The sequence below is a fragment of the Rhinatrema bivittatum genome, chromosome 15 (assembly GCF_901001135.1).
Source record: "Rhinatrema bivittatum chromosome 15, aRhiBiv1.1, whole genome shotgun sequence".
Taxonomy (NCBI): domain Eukaryota; kingdom Metazoa; phylum Chordata; class Amphibia; order Gymnophiona; family Rhinatrematidae; genus Rhinatrema; species Rhinatrema bivittatum.
In genome coordinates this window covers 55,836,462-55,855,535 of record NC_042629.1, presented here as the reverse complement: position 1 = coordinate 55,855,535, position 19,074 = coordinate 55,836,462, and the positions used below count along the sequence as shown (strand labels likewise).

The window sequence follows — 19,074 nt, the reverse complement described above, 5'->3', positions numbered from 1 at the left end:
TCACAGTTTTAGAAACCCCACTTTTGATTGTTTATGTTCCTTGGTGTACATCTTGGTGATTTTTTTTTTTTTCCAATAAATAATGGTGGGTCAGAGAGCCCGTTGTGTTTCACTAATGCAAATTCCATGTTTCAGGTGGTTCTGATGCTGACAACAGACCTAGATGGTGACGATGAAAAGGATAAGGGTGCCCTGGATAACATGTTGTCACAGCTCATTGCAGAGCTGGGAATGGACAAAAAGGTAAATTACAGAAAGTGCCAGGAAAACTGGGATGAGAGAAGAGCGAGCAACAGAAATATGCTTGAAAATAGCAAAGGAGAAATTGAATGTGAATGGCAGTACAACCAGGAACTGGCAGTAGATATGAATGAAAAAGAAGGGACACAGTTACTGCTGGTTTCTTTGTGTCTAAGAGAAGATGAATTTGCTTTGTGTGGATAGAGCACTCATTGACTTCTGTGTTAAGAATATAAAAAGTTTCACGCTGGCTTAGACCATTGAGCCTGGCATCCCGTCCCCAGCAGTGACCAAGCCAGGTGGTTTAAAAATTCCCAGAAGATCCTAATGGGGAGATCCATTCTCTGCTCGTTCAGACATCCCCACCCCCTGAATCTAATTGGACCTGTCTTCCAAAAGCTCGTCTAAAGCTTTTTTTTCTTAGCTTTTTAAATCCAGCTGTAGAATTAACTTTGACCACATTCTCTGGCAATAAATTGGGCGTCGACTGAAAAAAAAAACTTTTAAAATTGTTTTAAATCTGCTGCCTGTTAGTGTCCCCTAATCCAGTTAACCCATTCCACTCCACTCATGATTTCAAAAATCATCTTATATCCCCTTTCAATCGTCACCAATATATCCAAAACCATCTTTCCTGCACCAGTTTTTCCTCCATGAATACAAGTTCTTTATGATGATTAATTTATTTCCCTTATTGTAGGCAGGTGTAGTACACCTGAGAAGGTCATGGATGAGGATGTAAAAATTTAAAAAGTTAACTGTTTAAACTACTGAAGTTTAAATGGTTTAATGTTTAAGCAATATATACCTGAAAGAGCTACGTGATAGGAGGGCAGAGGAGAGGGGGGCAAAATTGTGCTCCCTGTCCCCCTCCCCCAACCCCCGATACATTCTCACTATGGAGCCTTCTATCAGAATCCATTTGATTTTTCTGTTGGATGCCTTTGCTTTCTCCCTCATTTACTTTAATCTTGGTTTCAGATGCTCTCAGAGGTTGCTTCTGCACCAGAATTGTGTGGTTTATTTGTTGTAAAGGAGTCAGGTATAGAGGTAGTCTGCAATCCATAGTTCTAACCAAAAGGAAAGAGAAATATATACATATAACTATTTCCCTGTACATATGTGGATCAGTCCAGACTCTTGGGTTTTGCCTCCCCTCCAGTAGATGGAGCCAGAGAAAGTTTTACTGACACTGCCATATAAGCCGAGGTGCCACATGCAGTCCCTCAGTATTTCTCTGCCTCCAGCAGATGGTGGAGGTGCAAAGTCTGCTTCAGTCTGTCGTATAAAATAATAAGGCAGACAGGGAACCTATTGCAGCTAGCCTCCCAGAGGGTCGTTAGGTCCTGGTGGTACCATCCTCTCCAGTCTGTGAGGCAGTCAAGCAGGGGGTCGGGGACCCCTTTTGGCCAGACAGGGCTGAAACCCAGGGGATCTGGGTCACTCACCCTGAGGGACCAGCGGAGCCTCCAGGCAGTCTCAGGGAAATGTTTCTTGTTTGTGGCTAAAGTTTTCTTTGGGGGGGGGAGAGACTGTTGCTCGAACAGTTTTGGAGAGAAGAACTGCCTTGTCCAGCACTGGCTCAGTAGTGGGACAGCAGGTATACTTTATTTTAGGCTGGTAATTGCAGGACAGAAGAAGGGAGAGGGGCGTTATTGGGCTCTTTGACACGTAGGAAGCAAGTTTCTCTTTGTGCCATGTGTAGTGCGCAGAAAGCTTCAGTGGTGGGAGGAAGCCTTTGTCAGTGTCATGGGAGAAGTGGTCGGCAGGAAGGAGAGGGAAAGCAACCAATGGCTGCAGCGTGAGGTGGGATGGTCTGCTTTTATGGGACTGGCCATGTCAGTTGCCGCTGCTGGGCTCACTGCCATGGAACAGTGGCCATTTTGGAATCAGGGGAAGGAACCGGTAGGTGAATTATATGAATTATGGTGAGGGCCTTGTGTAATATTCTGTATCTTATTGGCAGCCAGTGAAGGTTCCGAAGTATGGGGGTGATGTGTGCTCCTCTGTTGGTATTGGTCAGGATTCTAGCCGCAGCGTTTTGAAGCATCTGTAATGGTTTGATGGATGAGCTGGGGAGCCCGATATGGAGAGAGTTGCAGTAATCTGTTTTGGAGAAGAGCGTGGTTTGGAGCACGGTCCTGAAATCCTGGAAGTGAAGGAGGGGTTTGAGCCTTTTCATGACTTGTAATTTATAAAAGCAATCCTTGGTAGTGTTATTGATGGATTTCTTGAGATTCAGATGGTTATCGATGATTACTCCTAGGTCCCTTACTTGCGTGATCTGGGTGTTGTAAGTTGGTGCATTGATTAAGGCCGAGTGGTTGGGGGAGATGAGTAGGAGTTCTGTTTTGGTTGCATTGAGAACTAGATTCAAGCTGGTGAGCAGGCGGTTAATAGATTGGAGGCAGCTTTCCCAAAAGGCGAGGGACTTAGGGAGGGATTCTGTTATGGGAATCAGAATCTGCACGTCGTCTGCATAGAGGTAGTGTATTAATTTTAGGTTAGTGAGCAATTGACAGAGGGGCAGGAGGTATATATTGAAAAGGGTGGGTGACAAGGAAGAGCCTTGTGGTACGCCTAATGTTGATTTGACGTCTGGGGATTCATTGTTATTGATTTTTACTTTGAAGCTTCTGTTACTGAGAAAGGAGTTAAACCAACTGTGGGCAGATCCTGTTAATCCGATTTCTGAAAGGCGATTTAGTAGGATGGAGTGGTTCACGGTGTCAAAGGCTGATGAAATGTCAAGGAGGACTAGGATGAAAGAGCGTCCTTTGTCAAGGCCCATGAGGATGTGGTCGGAAAGGGAGATGAGTAGGGTTTCTGTACTTGATGATTTACGAAAGCCATATTGGGATGGGTAGAGGATATTGTGTTCTTCGAGGTAAACCGAGAGTTTTGTATTTACCACTTTCTCCATGATTTTTGCCAGAAAAAGGAGGTTGGATATGGGGCGGAAATTTGAGGGTTCTCTTGTGTCCAGATTGGGTTTCTTCAGGAGGGGTTTGAGTGACGCCGTTTTTAGCCTGTCCGGGTAGATTCCTTGGCCGAGTGAGAAATTTATGATATTGGCCAAAGGTCTAGAGATAGCATCCGGGATGAAAAGCAGTAGTTTAGTTGGGATGTGGTCTGCTGGGTGGTTAGATGGTTTCAGCCTCTTAAGTATAGATTCGATCTCCAGTGGGGTTGTGGGTTCGAAGGAGTCGAGGATGGCACCGGTATGAGGAATGGAATTGGAGAATAGGGAGGGGGAGGTTGCATTAGTGGGGAGGCGTGCTAATGTGTCTACAGTTTTTTTTCTGAAAGAGTGCTAGGTCGTTTGCTTTGGATTGAGCTTGATCGTCTGGTATGGTGGGGGTAGAGGATTTTGTGAGTTGGGAGACCATATGATCAAATCTGTCTTGAACAGCCCCTGAAGCAGCCCTTAATTGGGCAAAACTCAGGCCTTGAGTCGGGCGCATACTGTTTTATCAAATAAAGAATTTTGAGGACTACTGGAAGATAAGTAACTTAAAGATGCTGTTTTTAGCCCAATGAGGAGCTGCTTTGTTCCTTTGTATGTACATGGGGAGGGAGAAACCATACAGAATGGGTATTTTGGCTTACTTTTCTCAATTCCTGTATTTTTTCCCACCATCTGTGTCAACTCTCGCCCTGTTTGAGTTCAGAGTTCATGCAACTTGGTTTGCTATGGAAATATCTTGGCTCTAGGGATCAAGGGAAAGCTCATGTTCATATAGTGAAGTCAGCCTGAAACACTTCAAGATTTAGTTTTGATTCTGTTGTGCAGCTTTATGGATCAAGGGAGTGTATCCTGTGGTCCAGACTGGCAAGAAAACTAATAGAACAGGAATTGAGAGAGCTAAACCAAACTTCCCATTCATTCTTAACAACATTGCTTTCTATTCATCTCTTTTACTGTAGGATGTTTCTAAGAAAAATGAGCGCACTGCTCTGAATGAAGTGCATCTGGTGGTCATGAGGCTGCTCAGTGTGTTCATGTCCAGAACCAAATCCGGATCCAAATCATCCATTTGTGAGGTATGTATTCTAGCTGCCTCATATGACAACTATTAAGGAGATAGAAGACCTTGACTAAAGATTTTGGTTATAGGTGCACCTTGTATCTGAAAATTATCATAGAGCACAGAAACTGGATTACATCAAATCCAAGCGTATTTCTCTATTAATGGTTTTACAGAAGTGCCCATTCCTGGGAAAAGTCATCCATATCGTAAACAATACTTACTGTATGTGTGTATATTAAATATACCTTTCCTTTAGTCTGGGTTCACTGTCTACAGTACATGACCAAATGAGAAATCCTAAAGACTATTCTAAAAGAGATTGGCGAGTACCTGCTAAGCTTGCAGTGCTGCATGCCCCAGCATGTTTTGCTGTTCCATTCTCAGGACTCTCTCCTCTAAATCAGAAGTAGTTGGGGGAGAGAGAGTGTGTGAGAAGGATTAAGTAAAACTGAAGATTTTGAAATCCAGCAACTTGACAGAATCCCTAATTAATAGGTTGTGTTTTTTTTGGGGGGGGGGGGGGGGCAATCAAAGTTTTTTATGCAAGTACATGTGTGTCTGGGATATCACCCTTCCCCTCTGCCCCTCCGGGCTGGGTAAAAGCAGACCTCTCAAAGTCTCCTGCAATTGCCAGGATATTCCCGCTTTACCAAGTCATCTCTTGCCCTCCTGCTGGGGCAACCTAAACTGCTGCCCAGTGGCCCGGTCAGCTGGGCAATGGCAAAGAGGGCTGGTGTGGTATAAGAGCAAAGGCAATTCAACTCTGGCAGCAGCGTTTCCCAGCTGAGTCTGTCTTAAAGGCGCAGGGGTTCAGGGACTAGTGGTCAGGCTGCTGTTAGCCTATGAGCCCCAACGCCTTTAAGGGGGTGGACTCAGTTGGGCTATGTTGCTGCCATTAGTATTTGGGGAGAGGAGGGGACAGCCCAAGAGCCAAAAGCCTAGCTGAGTAAGGTAGGGCAGAAGAGAAGATGGTAGATCAATTATTCTGGGGCACAACGGGAGTGAGGTGTATGTTGGATTGGGTGTGGGGGAGGCCTGGAGAGGAAGGAGTTGTTTCTGTTTGGGGGGGGGGGGGAGAGGATATGAAGGAGGAATTGCTTTAGTGGAGGAGGTGCATGGTAAGAGATAAGTTGCTCCAGGATATATATAAATGTATAGCTGAGGAGTGTGGAGTGGAGTCGGGGGCAGTTGCTGAAGGGGGTGTGTGAGTTGCTTACAAAGAGGAGAGCGATTTGTTGCTCCATGGGTGATGGTTTATCTGAAAAGACCAGGGGAGGGGAGGGAGTCTGGCGTTCCCTCCCACCCTGTTCATTGTTGTGTACATTTACCCTCATAAAGGATGAGGACAGGTCAGGGGGGGGGGGGGGTGTGGAAGTACAATCAGTGATTTCATTTTCCGCAAATTGGGAGTGCATATGTTCCCAACTTGGATGACTGCCTGGTCAAGAGAATATCTCAGGGAGGATGTGGGCAGAGGAATGTTGAGGTTGAGGGAGGAAAGGTACATGTGTAGATGGAGTTTTCAAATCTGCTTGTTTTATTTATTTAATTTATGTTCCACCTTTCAGACACTTCAAAGTTGATTACATTCAGGTACTATAGGTATTTCCTTATCACCAAAAGGCTTTACAGTCTGTCTATACCTGAGATATTGGAGGGTGTAGTGTCTTCCCAAGGTCACAAGGAGCATCAACAAACAAAAAAAGCAGGTGCAAGTGACTGAGCATACTTTGTCCCGTGGGGAGCGTGCACCTGTGAGTTCCCTTAGAAAATTGGTGCAAAACCCATGGGTAAAATGTATGCATGGACTTTGTCCTAAATGGGACAGTTTGAAAATTGGCCCCATAATGGCTTTCAGTACAAGCATTTTATTTTCCATTTTAACCATACAGATTCTTTATAAGTATTTGTTTTCCTACAATTTTTAATACAGAAAATAAAACAGTTGAGCATTCTAAATATCTATGGGGCAAGTTTTGTGTTTCAGGATAATATAATTGAAAAATGACTTTAATTTTTAAGTTTTAATTTAATAACGAAGGTCAGGAATAGAACAGACATACGGACAGATCACTATTTCACTCTCAAAGGTGGCATCTCCAGAACAGAGCATAATTTGAAGTCTAATAAAATTAAGCTGTTGTGTACTGGTAAGCTGAGATGACTTTGAGAGCTGTCGTTTTGTTGATTTGCTTTTTTTAAAACCATTTTTTATATATTTGTTTTCCTTGCAAGTCCTCTTCACTAATCTCCAGTACAACTGCAACTGCACTGCTGAACTCTGGTGCAGTGGACTATTGCCTACATGTCCTCAAGTCCCTTCTGGATTACTGGAAGAGTCAGCAAAGTGATGAGGAGCCAGTCACCGCTAGCCAGCTCCTGAAACCCCACACCACCACCTCTCCACCAGATATGAGTCCTTTTTTCCTCCGCCAGTATGTGAAGGTAGGTCTGAGACTGACCAACCAGCCAGATTGTTTTATTTTCTGGAGCAAGACTGTGTACATGTTGTACTTTTTCTAGCTCTGCCATATCACATAACTGCCCATTCCCGGGATTTAACCCCCTTCTGTGCTAGAGATTAAGCATTGCCTGCAGGAGCCTTTACCTCAGGTATGCAGTACCAGCCATTAGGAGTGTACCTATTCTCTTTTAATCTTAACGCTGCACTGTGCCAGTGTGTGTGTGCAACATATCACTCAAGAGTCTTAAAATATTATTTTGGTCTGCCAGCATTTAATACATTTGTATTTCCAGTAGATTCTACATATTTGTCAGAGTGGATATTCAGTAGCTGTTCCTGACTTTATCTAAGAGTTCTTCCTAGGATATACCAACTTATTTTATCTGAAAGACAGGTTAGTTTAGAAAATCTCGATCCATGGAATGTTAACACTTAATTTACATTTGAACTATGCCAATTTAGATAACTAATGCCAGGTTTTCAACATGGGATGGCTTGCTGCCTGCACGCTTTTCCCCAAGATGGAACTCTGTGCCATAAGACTTCCAAATAGAGGCAAAGATCACTTACCAGAGTTTCATAAATACTTACCTTGCTGTGTTCTGAATGTGAGATTTTAGATCGAAACATTTAGGTTACCCCAAAATTCTTTTTCTATCCCTGGTACACATGAGAACTTAAGATTTGCCATACTGGGTCAGACCAAAGGTCCATCAAGCCCAGTGTCCTGTTTCCAACTGTGGCCAAGCCAGGTCACAAGTACCTGGCAGGATCCCGAGGGGTAGAGAGATTCCAAGCTGCTTTATCCCATAGATAAGTAGTGGATTTCTGCAATTCCACCTTAAATAATGGTTTATGGACTTTTCCTCCAGGAACTTGTCCAAACCTTTTTTAAACACAGCTACACTAATAGATTTCACCACATCATTTGACAACGAATTTCAGAGCTTAATTGTGCATTGACTAAAAACACTAATATATTCTCTTATTAGTAACTTCATTGTGTGTCCCCTAGTCTTTGTAGTTTTTGAACAAGTAAAGTAAACTAATGTTTATTCCACTCCACTCATTATTTTATTAGACCTCTATCATATCTCCCCTCAGCCGTCTCTTCTCCAAGCTGAAGAGTCCTAACATCTTTAGCCTTTCCTCAAGGAATCATTCCATCCACTTTATGATATTGGTTGCCCTTCTCTGTACCTTTTCTAATTCGGCTACATCTCTTTTGAGATGGGGGTGACCAGAACTGCCCGCAGTACTTAAGATGAGGTTGCACCATGGAGCACCTCATCTTGAATTATTGGACAAAGGGCGGGGGCTAATGGGTCAGCAATTCCCAAATGCAGGAGCTGTTTTATTAGTGTTTTAATTTTAATTTACCAATCACTAACCAATCTGAGGTTACTGAGAGGCATGATTGTAGAAAAGTAATTGCTCTCTCGGGGTCATTCCCAATGACATTACAAACTTTGTATCATTTGCATATAAATGGCCCATTAACCTGAATCTCCTGATAATTGTGCCCAGTGGTTGTAGATTAATATTAGAGGAAAAAGGATAGTGAGGATCCTTGGGTTATCCCCCCCTTGGAAATATCTCTGAGAGGATGTACTTTTTCACCTCCATTCTCTAGGAAGGACATTATCCATGCCAGGATAATGTTTCCTAAAAGAAGTGGACTTATCTGGATAGGAAGGGAGCCAATTCCAGGTGCTTGTCTAAGGTAATAGGTCTGCCTAAGGAAAATGGAGTTATGAAGTTTAGTTTGAAGGTGGATAGCTCTTTCTCCAGTTTATCCAGATATACAGCATTTCCAGTGGTGGATGTGTTAGCCTTGAAGAAAAGTAGAAACTGAAAAATGGAGATGACTCTCAAGAGCCTTTAACTGGAGTGGAGCTTTGTTTTATATAGCTGTGTCTTCAACCCCAGTATCCTGTCGCCAGCAGAGTCCAGTTTGGGTCACAAGTATCCAGTAGGTCCCAAAAAATAGATCTATTTCTTATTACTCACCCCCTAGGATAAGTAATGGCTTTCCCAAGTCTTCCTTGCTAATAACTGTTTCTGGACTTTTCCTCTAGGAACTTGCCCAAACCTCTGTTAAAATCCTGTAATGCGCTGTATGTAGAGGGCACTGCAGCGTTTGCAAGTAGTCCAAAATGCAGCTCCTCACTATAAGGTAGTGGACTGTGAGACCATATTACCACGGTTAGGAAAGCACGCCATTGACTCGCTATTTCTCATAGAGTCCAGTTTAAAAGCCATTTGTATAGCTGCTTGGGCTATGTAAGACCCTGGTCCTATTTATCGCTATGAATGCCTCCACCGCTATTTCCCTAGCTGATCTCTAGAGGCCTGCTTACTTTCTTTTCTAGCTGTTAGGGAGACTTGATTGGTCTGGACTTGAATTAGAGCCTTTTCTTGTTTTGTACTCATTATAGAGCAGACTTTCATTAGTAATTTGGCAGCTGAATGTGTATTTGGCTGTTTGCTGAGCAGCTTATGGGTGGTTAGTCTGCTTTCACTCGCTGAACATTATGCCTCATATAGTTTCATGGGGCTTTGTTTTGTTATGATTGATTGTATGGACTAGTTTATCTTATATTTTTGTTTTACAGATATGATTATAGCATGCTTTCTGCATTGCCAGCATAGCATTCTACTCCACTGCAGGCCATTCATATTCAGTAAGCCACACAGACCCCAACAAACAGGAAGCACAAAACCAACTGCTTTTTATTAAATAAGATTTTATAAATATACTAAACAGTTTTACAAGTATATATATAGTTCTAGAGATTGACCAATAAGCTAGTCACGGATTCATTGTGTTAGTCCACTAAAAAGGTATCACCCTTATTTCTACATAGAAAAGATTGGAATTAGAATTAGCTGATATTTTTCATTGCCCTCTATCTTCATATCACACCGGAAAATATGTGCACATATATTGGACACACAACAAACAGAGATGTCCTGTTTGAGGAATGGCTGCAGAGAGAAATGTATGTTTCTCCTCCTCTACATATGATAGGCAGAGTAATTCAGTGGACTGCAGGGCGTTCAGGACTTGTCCTTGCGGCTCTGGTCTGGCCTCGGAAGCTGTAGTTTGCAGATCTGTCTCTTCTGTTGTGCCACAGTCCTCTCTGATTCCTGTCTCTGGGGAACTTGTTGTATCAGGGAGCAGAGGCTCATGGAAATCCAGCACAATTCTCTTGAAAGGGCATGATTAATGTTCCCATGCTTCTGTTAGTTTTTGTTTTGCTTCCTTGTTCTTCTGGAAGTTATAAAAGATAAATTATAATTAAAAAAAATATAAATGAGAAAGAAAAGTTGTTAATGATTCTTAAGTTTGTCCACTGTTAACTTTTGCAGAATTTACTGGCAGTCTGATGTAAATACAGAGGTATTTTGAGGGTGATATCAGCAAGCTTTTGATCTGTCTCCATCTGCTGGTTGACCTGCATAGCCCAAGTATAATGGACTGACCTGACTGCTCTAAAGAAGGGGTGCTCAAACGGATCCTATGGCCCCCCTCTTCCCAGCCAGCCGGGTTTTTGGGATATCCCTAATGAATATGCATGAGATTTATTTGCATGCACTACTTCCTGTGTATGCAAATATTTCTCATGCATATTCATTAGGGGTATCCTGAAAATCTGACTGGCTGGAGGGGCCCATGACAGGTTTGAGCATCCCTTCTCTAGAGGAAGGGAAATGACCAGGTAAGTAGTATTTTCACTATTCTCAATACCAATGCTTCCGTAGAGAGGCAATACTTTCCAGGTCTCAGCTTTGGTGTATGGGCTAGATTGAGCCATGTTGCTGTAAATGTTCTGTAAAGTCTTGAATTTCTGTGCAGTAGATTAACTGTATTTAACAAGAAAAAGCATTAAATTGAAGGATAAAGTGTGAAAGCTGTATTAATGAGCAAGGTTTCATTGTATGCTTCCCATTTTATTGAATTCTCAATATGCCAAGGGCTCTTGAGCGTTTTAGTTAAGCTCAGTCAGTTCCATTCTTGGAAAGTCATCTTTCAGATGGCTGATATAGAAACAACAACTAGAATTGTACATTTAGGTGGCTGAGCCACACAGTTGTATTGATTGTTAGGATGTCTCCTTTGAAAGGCCAAAAAAAATGAAAGAAGCATATCTTGAGACTGATGCTGATCTATTTGTAGTTTGCTTCTATAACAGCCTGACTGTAGTACAGAATTGTGAATTATCTGTTGATTAACCGTTAGGTCTGTGCTATTCTGCTTCCTTCAGGGTCATGCTGCAGATGTTTTTGAGGCATATACTCAGCTGCTGACAGAGATGGTGCTGCGCCTGCCGTACCAAATCAAGAAAATTGCAGATACTAATTCTCGAATTCCTCCACCTGTCTTTGACCATTCCTGGTTCTACTTCCTATCTGAGGTAGGTGCATGAGTGGCACTGTAACGTTTTCCATCCAGCAGTTAATCATTAAAACCCACCTAATGATACGAATAGTCTTGCTTATACCCAGAAATATCTTTGAGCTGCTGTTCATGTTATTACATGAATAGTTGTGGATCACGACAGAGAATTCAGTCATCTCTGTGAAATTACATGCATTGAAATCTGGTTGCTTTACCAACATCTCATTTCAAGACATGCATACGGCTTCTTGCCATTTTATTATCACAGGTAAGCTTGTTGCCTCGGTCAGTGACCTGGATCCTGTGTCACGTCTGACAATGTCACTAAAGTCCCCACATTTTATTGACCTGAGGATTGGTGTTTGGATTTCTACACCCAAAGAACATACTCTTTAGGTTCTAAACTGACACAACCAAAAAAGTAGACTAAAAAAAACCTTTTAGTTATCTGGAGTAGTTTTTTGTTCTGTTGATCTGGTAATGAGCCTTCACTCGTGACTTTGTGTTGCAGGCTTTACTTTTGGTGTGCTAGCAAGAGTTAAACACATCTCACCCTGGGGATATCTTGTAAACTTTCAATACCATAAGCTCATGGCTGCCACTTGCTTCTTTCAGTATTTGATGATCCAGCAGACTCCATTTGTACGCCGCCAAGTCCGCAAGCTCCTACTCTTCATCTGTGGCTCAAAAGAGAAGTACCGCCAACTCCGAGACCTCCACACGTTGGATTCTCATGTCCGGGGCATCAAAAAACTCCTGGAAGAGCAAGGCATTTTCCTGCGAGCAAGCGTGGTGACAGCCAGCTCAGGCTCTGCCCTGCAGTACGATACCCTCATCAGCCTGGTAAGCGGTGTGGACTGGTTCTTCACAAACTAAAGGGGCCGTTGAATGATTTGCGTTTGAAAAGCATACACTGGTTCGCCAGTGTAAAAGAAAATCGCATTTCTGAGTTTGGTTTTATTTTTATTAAAGTGGTAATGCCGTCCCCAGAAGGGAAAGCCCTTACTAGTGGAGACTCCCTGTAGCTCGTCTTCCTCCCCAAACCGTCGTTCATTCTCACTGGCTGTGATGGCTCCATGCTCTTCCCTCCCCTCTGTTTTCAGCAGCTCACGTGCATGCACTGCCTTCCACGCTTGCATTCGCATGGAGCCAGGAAACCTGCCTGGAATTCCTTATGGTAAGGCAGCTGGTGGGCCTTCTTGCACTGGGTTGCTGCTCATGTGTGTTTGAATGGGTGGCTGTGGAGCTGTGCACTCTGCTCCGTGCTTTGGTCCCAGCTCTTTTCCGGTGGTAGACCAGCAAGCCCCATCCTATCAGTCAGTGCGCCGAGAAAGCCACCATTTAGATCAGAGCTTCGCGTCCGAGCCACGTGAAACTTTTTGTCTCCTTTGAGGGGGAAGGAGGAGGGACTTAAATGCCAGCAGGATTTTCTGCCTGCACTGGCTTCTGGCTGTGAAGGAAGGTGTTCAACACATCCGCAGCTCTTCAATTCACATAAAATTAGGATGAAAATTAGAAAAAATCATAATTAAGTGTGAAAATCAGTTTAAAGCGAAAATGACGGATTTTAAGTAAGCTATTTATGTAGATGACATACCATTAGTAACAAGTGATAGATTTCTGCAAGGAGTAAAGACAGGGGTGGATTGCAGGCAAATAGCCCAGGTGATTTTTCCAAAACTGGCTTACTAGGGTATCTGACTCACTGGTGCACTTTCTGTGTGGCACATACTTTACAAGCTCCTAAGAGCACACTGAACAAATCATTGAATGTACATCATGTGACCTGTGCCAGGCAGAATTTAGAAAAAATCTCCAACATAAATTTCACTTTCCTAGCGTGTAGCCAGGTAGACTCGGGACCAATGGGTTATGCTCCCCTGCCAGCAGATGTAGACAATCAGATTTCAAAGCAGATGTCATTCTAGATGCACCCCTGCATCTGCAGTGACCTCAGCCCTTTGGTATTTCTCAGTCTCCAGCAGATGGTGGGCATTCCTCTCCCTATGGAGATTGCTGTACTTTTTGGAAGGAGAAATTCTACATTTAAATTGGAGAAAAAAAAATTGAGCCCCTCTCTCCTGTGGTGATACCTAAAAGTCCCTCCCCCAGTTGAAATTGCAGAGGTGATTTCTGAGATCCCTTAGAGGTGTGCCTTGGTCCGGTAGCGGGTTCCCGACGTGGACTTTGCTGCTTAAGCAGCTTAAAGGCAGCTGGTGCAGGATGCCAAGCATGGCGGTAAAGGCCAAAATCCTCTCCCCCTGCAGCCAGAGAGGTTTCGGTAAGAATTCCTCCGATCTACTTGCTCGTTGCGCCATACTGACGTTATTTCCAATCTTGTTGGGGTAAGGTGAAGTGGGCTTCTGAACGCCTTGCATGGCCCCCTACTGGGCTAGGCCCCGCTTTAGGCTTGCTTGGCACACCATGTGGTAGGCCGCGGCAGCGCCATCTTGCGCACATCCTCCATAGAACATCAGAACATGCAGTGTGCATAACATTGTGCGCATACATACGCGCACGACCTACTAAGCACAGAATACAGGTAAAGCTGGGCACATGGGTTGTGCATGTGCCTCAGCGTCTGAAATCTGTGCACACAAAATTTTAAGTGTGAGCTAACGGAATACACAATTACCGCCACCAATGGCTCCGGCAGCAAAGAAACATAAGCGCCTTTCTCTCTGCACTGCTTGTAATATTAGGGCTGCACAGTCTGACCTGGATTCTTGCTTATGTCAGCTCTGTGAGGAAGCTCAGGGAGAGTTGGCCTCCCCGGACTTTGCTAAGCCCGGCTCCTCCCATTCAGAGGATGGGTCAGCCACAGCCTTAATCGGAAGTACCCCTAGTACTGGGTCATCCGTTGGAGAGGGAAAATTAGCAGCACCTGCCCCAGTACCTCCTGGGCTAGGCATGGACCCAGCTGCCTTCTCTTGGGTAGAATTCTTTCAAGGCCTTCAAGCCTTCGTACAGGCGCTGTTTGCTACCTCACTTACCTCTGTCCGGGCAGAACCTCAGCCGGCAAACCCCCCTCTCCCAGTCCTAGCAGCAGACTTCGAGGCATGCCTCAACACACCAAGGGGTATCCCTGTCAGTGACCCGGATGGCATGGATGAAGAAGAGGATCCAGATTCCTTGGAAGATGGGAAGATCCCCCCCCAGTTTAGAACCGTATCAGACTATGTTATGGTTTTTCCATAGAGACTAATTCTAGCCCTGGTTTCCCAGACTCTGAAGAAGCTGGGAGTTCCTGGGGCGGACTCTGACGGAACCAAAGAAGAATCCCATTCTGATCTCCCTATGGAAAGCTGCTTGCTACTTTCCAGTACTGAAAGCCATCCAGGAGTTGATTGATCTAGAATGGGATGCCTCAGAAGCAAGTTTTAAAGCTGGACGATCGTTAGAAGTTCTATACCCACTGGATCCGGCAGCGAGAAAACGTTTGCCTTTCCCTAAATTTTGGGTGCGCTGGTCTGTGCCGTCCAAGCAAACAACTGTCCCAGTGAAGGGAGGACTGGCGTTAAAGGATGCGCACGATAGGCAGATGGAGTCCATCTTTAAACAGGCCTTTGACGCAATAGCAATGAGGTTACAGATTGCTTCTTGTTGTGCCCTTGTAGCTCATTTGTGCCTGCTCCTCTCTCAGGAGGTGGATGACTTGGGGGTGGTTATGGAACCCGCTGCTGCCTTTCTAGCTGATGCGGGCCCTGACCTAGTCTGTACCTCGGCCAGAGGAGTGGCCTCAGTAGTGGCGGCCAGAAGACAGCTGCGGCTGTGGAATTGGTCAGCAGCCCCTCTGCTGGTTCCTAGGAGAGTGTCAGCTTTGAAATTTGATTCCGTCTCTGTCTACTGGCACGGGAGCATAACCCATTGGTCATGAGTTCATTTGTCTGCACTAAGGAAAACGAAATTATCAGGTAAGTAATTTCTCCAATTTTTTCTAATAAACTAGACTGGCGCTAACCAGAAAACCCTGAAAAAGTAAAAAAATAAAATAAAATTTTATATATACTGGAAATCATATGGTGGTAGGGCTATTGTAATATGCATCAGGTTTGAGCTTAGATCTCAAAGTCATGAGCAAACTAAATAATTACAATATACTAAACTCATACCAAAAAAGCATTAACTGCAACACTCAAACAGTAACAACTCTACTCATGAAAAGGCAGCCCTGCAAATATTACACAAAGCCTTAAAACATCATCTGCAATCTGATATTTCGGTGTCTATAGAAGAGTCATCAAGGAATCATCCAATTGGAAATACAACTATTTCTATACACACCCCAAATGAAACAAAAATGCCTGCCAAAACTATGATTCTATTTCATCATGAAACAGTAAAGAACATCGCTATATAACAGCTTAAAATACAAACTCACATGAGCAAAAAGCCAAACCAAAAAGAACCTTTACATGAAAAAAATAAAATTGCATTCAAAGTTGATGGGAAGGCTTTTTCCTCATATGTTTATATTTTAAGCTCTTATATAGAGTTGTTCTTTACTGTTTCATGTTGTATCTGTATTGAAGTCCTATAATTTTAATTAAACATCAGTATTTATTGGTTTTACTTCCAATGAAGACATTGCTTGTGTAAGTATAAATATTCTTTACTGTATCTTGATATTAGACATATGTGATGACTTTCATAATTCAGATGGAGTGCAGTATACCATAATTTCATGAGGAAATTGATGCACTCTATCCAACCTGGGTATATTTTATTCATTTCAAAGCAGTTTATGATCCAAGAGGGTAGGATGCTATCTAAACCTCTAGTCAAAGTATCTAATTTCCTGCAGCAAGAGAAAATTCTAAAGCATAGTTCCTTAAATTCTGTAGCATATCTGCATAACATTTGAATTATTTTGTATACTGTTGTATATTTATTTTGTAAATTAAAAAGAGTTGGAGGTCCACAGTCAGTAAACCGTTCAGTGGACAAGATATCTAGCTAAAGTTAGCCAGACAACTTGTTCCGTGTATTCAGCGGGGTGAACATCCCACTGAATATACTTGCCTAAAGTTATCCGGCTACATATAGCTGGATAACTTAAAAAAAGAAAACCCAAAAAAAAACCAAACCCCAACCCACTATATTTGAATATAACCAGTTAAATAGCAAGTTATCCAGCCACACAAGGCAGCCTACTTGTGTGGTGTGGGATGGGTGTGTGTGAGAAAAAGAGGAAGGAGAAAATCTGTGCATCCCCATCTCTCCAGCTAATCCATGACAATCTTAGGATGACTGGAAGTCAAACATTCCCAGGTATGCAAAGCAGGGGATTTTTATAACATCCTTTCTAGGTTTAATTGGGTGTTTTTCGATTAATCTCCCAAACACCACAATTTTCAAAACAAAAAAAATATATGAATTTTTACTTATTGAATATTCATCTGCTATATCTAAGCATTTGTTCTTTTGTTTAGTATGCTTTTACTATTATGTATTATATTTCTTGGTTTTATTTGATGTTTATGAAGAATGTTTGTTTTTTACATACAGTATCTGGCTTGTTGCAGTTTCCAGTTCAGTTTTGTGTATATGTTTCTATTGATAATTTTACAGTCTACTTATTCTATATTTGTCTGCATTCTGCCTGTGTCAGACCAAGGTGTGGTTTACTGTTGGGCTATAGTTTTTGTGCAGGGTCATACAGAGAGCGGCTTGGCTTTTTGTGTTTTCCTAATAACAGTGTGATTATGTTAAATAACTTATCTTTTTAATTACAATTTTTGGTGTGTGGCTTTTAAACATTCTCTTCCTGAAGAAAAGAAGTCTCTTACCAAGTATTCAATATAAGCTGTAAATTATTTGATTTTCAGATGGAGCACTTGAAGGCCTGTGCAGAGATTGCATCCCAGCGCACTGTGAACTGGCAGAAGTTCTGCATTAAAGATGACTGTAAGATTCACTTCTGTGTGTTGGAGGAGTGTTCTTTTTGTTTGACATGGCCAGGGAAGAATTAAATGTATTCACATAGACTAGGTTGATTCATTACAAGACCTTGCTTTGATCAAAGGGCTCGTGTTGGTTTAACCTGTTCTCTACCCACTTTGAATAGAGAAGATTATTGGATGTCGGGGTAGAAAAAGCTAAAATATATAGATTCAATTAATTCTTTGTATTTGTCATACTATACAGTACCTTTTCTTGACATCCATGCCCATAAACATATAATTTGTAACTGCAAACTAGAGCCATGCACTTACTATATAAGTGTCATGAGCATTGTGAAGTAGGATGAGGGTAGGACTACATTGCAGATAAGGAAAAAAATTCTTTATTTCACTTGTGCATTGGGTGACCCCTTTGTATGATGTTTGCTCTGTGTGTTTTTTTTTTTTGCTTTCCCCCTTTTCTTGCTGTACAGCTGTGCTGTACTTCCTTCTGCAGGTCAGTTTCTTGGTAGATGAGGGGGTCTCGCCGGTCTTGCTGCAGCTTCTCTCTTGTGCCCTGTGCGGCAGTAAAGTCCTGTCTGCAACTTCATCCTCCGGCTCTTCGGGCACATCGTCCTTTGCTTCAGCCACGTCCAGCACTGGGCAGGCAGGGGCTCTGAGCAAGGCATCCACAAAGAAAAGTAAAAAAGAAGAGAAAGAGAAGGACAAAGATGGTATGCAGAGGGAAATAGCTTGAAAAATACATTCTGAAACCTGTCACCAAAAACTTAATTCATGCTGGCATTCTTTGATCTTTACTTTCTAAGGGGGATATGAGATTATTGGCTTTGATAACTATAGTTACATGGACTTTTTATGCAAAAGAAATAAAATAAACAAATACTCTGTATTTCTAGCACTAAAACTTTTCATGATAGAAAACGTTTTACAAGAGGGCTTTTTCCTAGCCCTATTGTATTTACTAAAAATGTAGAATGTGATAAGGACAAAAACCACCCATCTAATCTGCCCAGTTTATTTCCTGGCACAATGCCACAGATCGTTGACGTCCCCTCACTTCTTTGCAACTAGGCTTTCTCTGTGCTTACCCCATACTTTTTTTTAATTCTGTTCCTGTTTTTGTCATCACCTTCTTAACTGGGAGGCCATTCCATGCAGCCACCGCCCTTTCTGTGAAGAGGGGGTTTATGATGATGCCTCCTGAGTGTATCCATTAGATCCTCATACTAAAATGTTTGTTCTTGTGTATTCTTTCCTCTCAAAAACATTTCTCTTGTGCATTCATACCTCTGAAATGTTTGAATGTCTGCATCATTTCCTTCTCTCTATCCAAATAAAAAACATGATGGCAGAAAAACAATCTAGCTCATCCACACCAACTACTCTGTTCTACACTCCCTGCCACTCCTTCAAAGCTCCCCTGTGCTTGACCCATCTCCACCTTCTCTGCTGGAAGGCTGCTGCATGCATCCAGCATCCTCTCTGTAAAGAAATATTTCCTGAGCTCACTCCTGAGTCTACCTCCCTTTCGTTCTCATCCTGTGATCCCTTGTTGTAGAACCTCTCTTTCTGTTGAAAGAAGCCCACCTCCTGTGCATTGCTACAGGTGGACTGAGGCAGACACCCAGCTCTCCCAGCGAGGTGCAGCTCAGAGGAAAGCCAGTATTCTCTGCCTCCAGCAGATGGTGGGACAGCAGGACCTTGTTAGGTTCACCTTCTGAAACAGGTGCAGTGCAAGCCCACTCTTGTCCATTCCCAGGCCCAGAGGGAGTTAGGTAGAGCTTGGGGGGGGAGGGGGAGCTTCTCATATATTAAAAAAAATATATAGAGAGATTTTTTTTGTTCAGTTGAGAAGTTGCTGAAGAGAGAATCCTCTTCTCCACACCCTTCTCAGTCCATCCTGTCCCTTCCCCCCCCCTGCTTTTTTTCTGCTTGGAGAGAGTCAGTTACATCCAAGTAGTCACCATTTACTGGTAACATTTGTCATTGTTAATAGCGATAGAAAAGCAGGAGTGCTCTCTTTCATCATGATGT

The 19,074-nt window shown here is 42.9% G+C and overlaps 1 protein-coding gene across 1 annotated transcript in view; it reads left to right on the top strand.

Moving 5' to 3' along the window:
• UBR4 (ubiquitin protein ligase E3 component n-recognin 4) overlaps positions 1-19,074 on the top strand; it is a 351,227-nt gene that overhangs the window by 205,775 nt on the left and 126,378 nt on the right. The window contains 7 exon segments of the mRNA XM_029579045.1: positions 136-243; positions 4,168-4,284; positions 6,507-6,716; positions 11,004-11,153; positions 11,753-11,980; positions 16,966-17,044; positions 17,514-17,753. Of these exon segments, the coding sequence (XP_029434905.1) occupies positions 136-243; positions 4,168-4,284; positions 6,507-6,716; positions 11,004-11,153; positions 11,753-11,980; positions 16,966-17,044; positions 17,514-17,753 (1,132 nt within the window).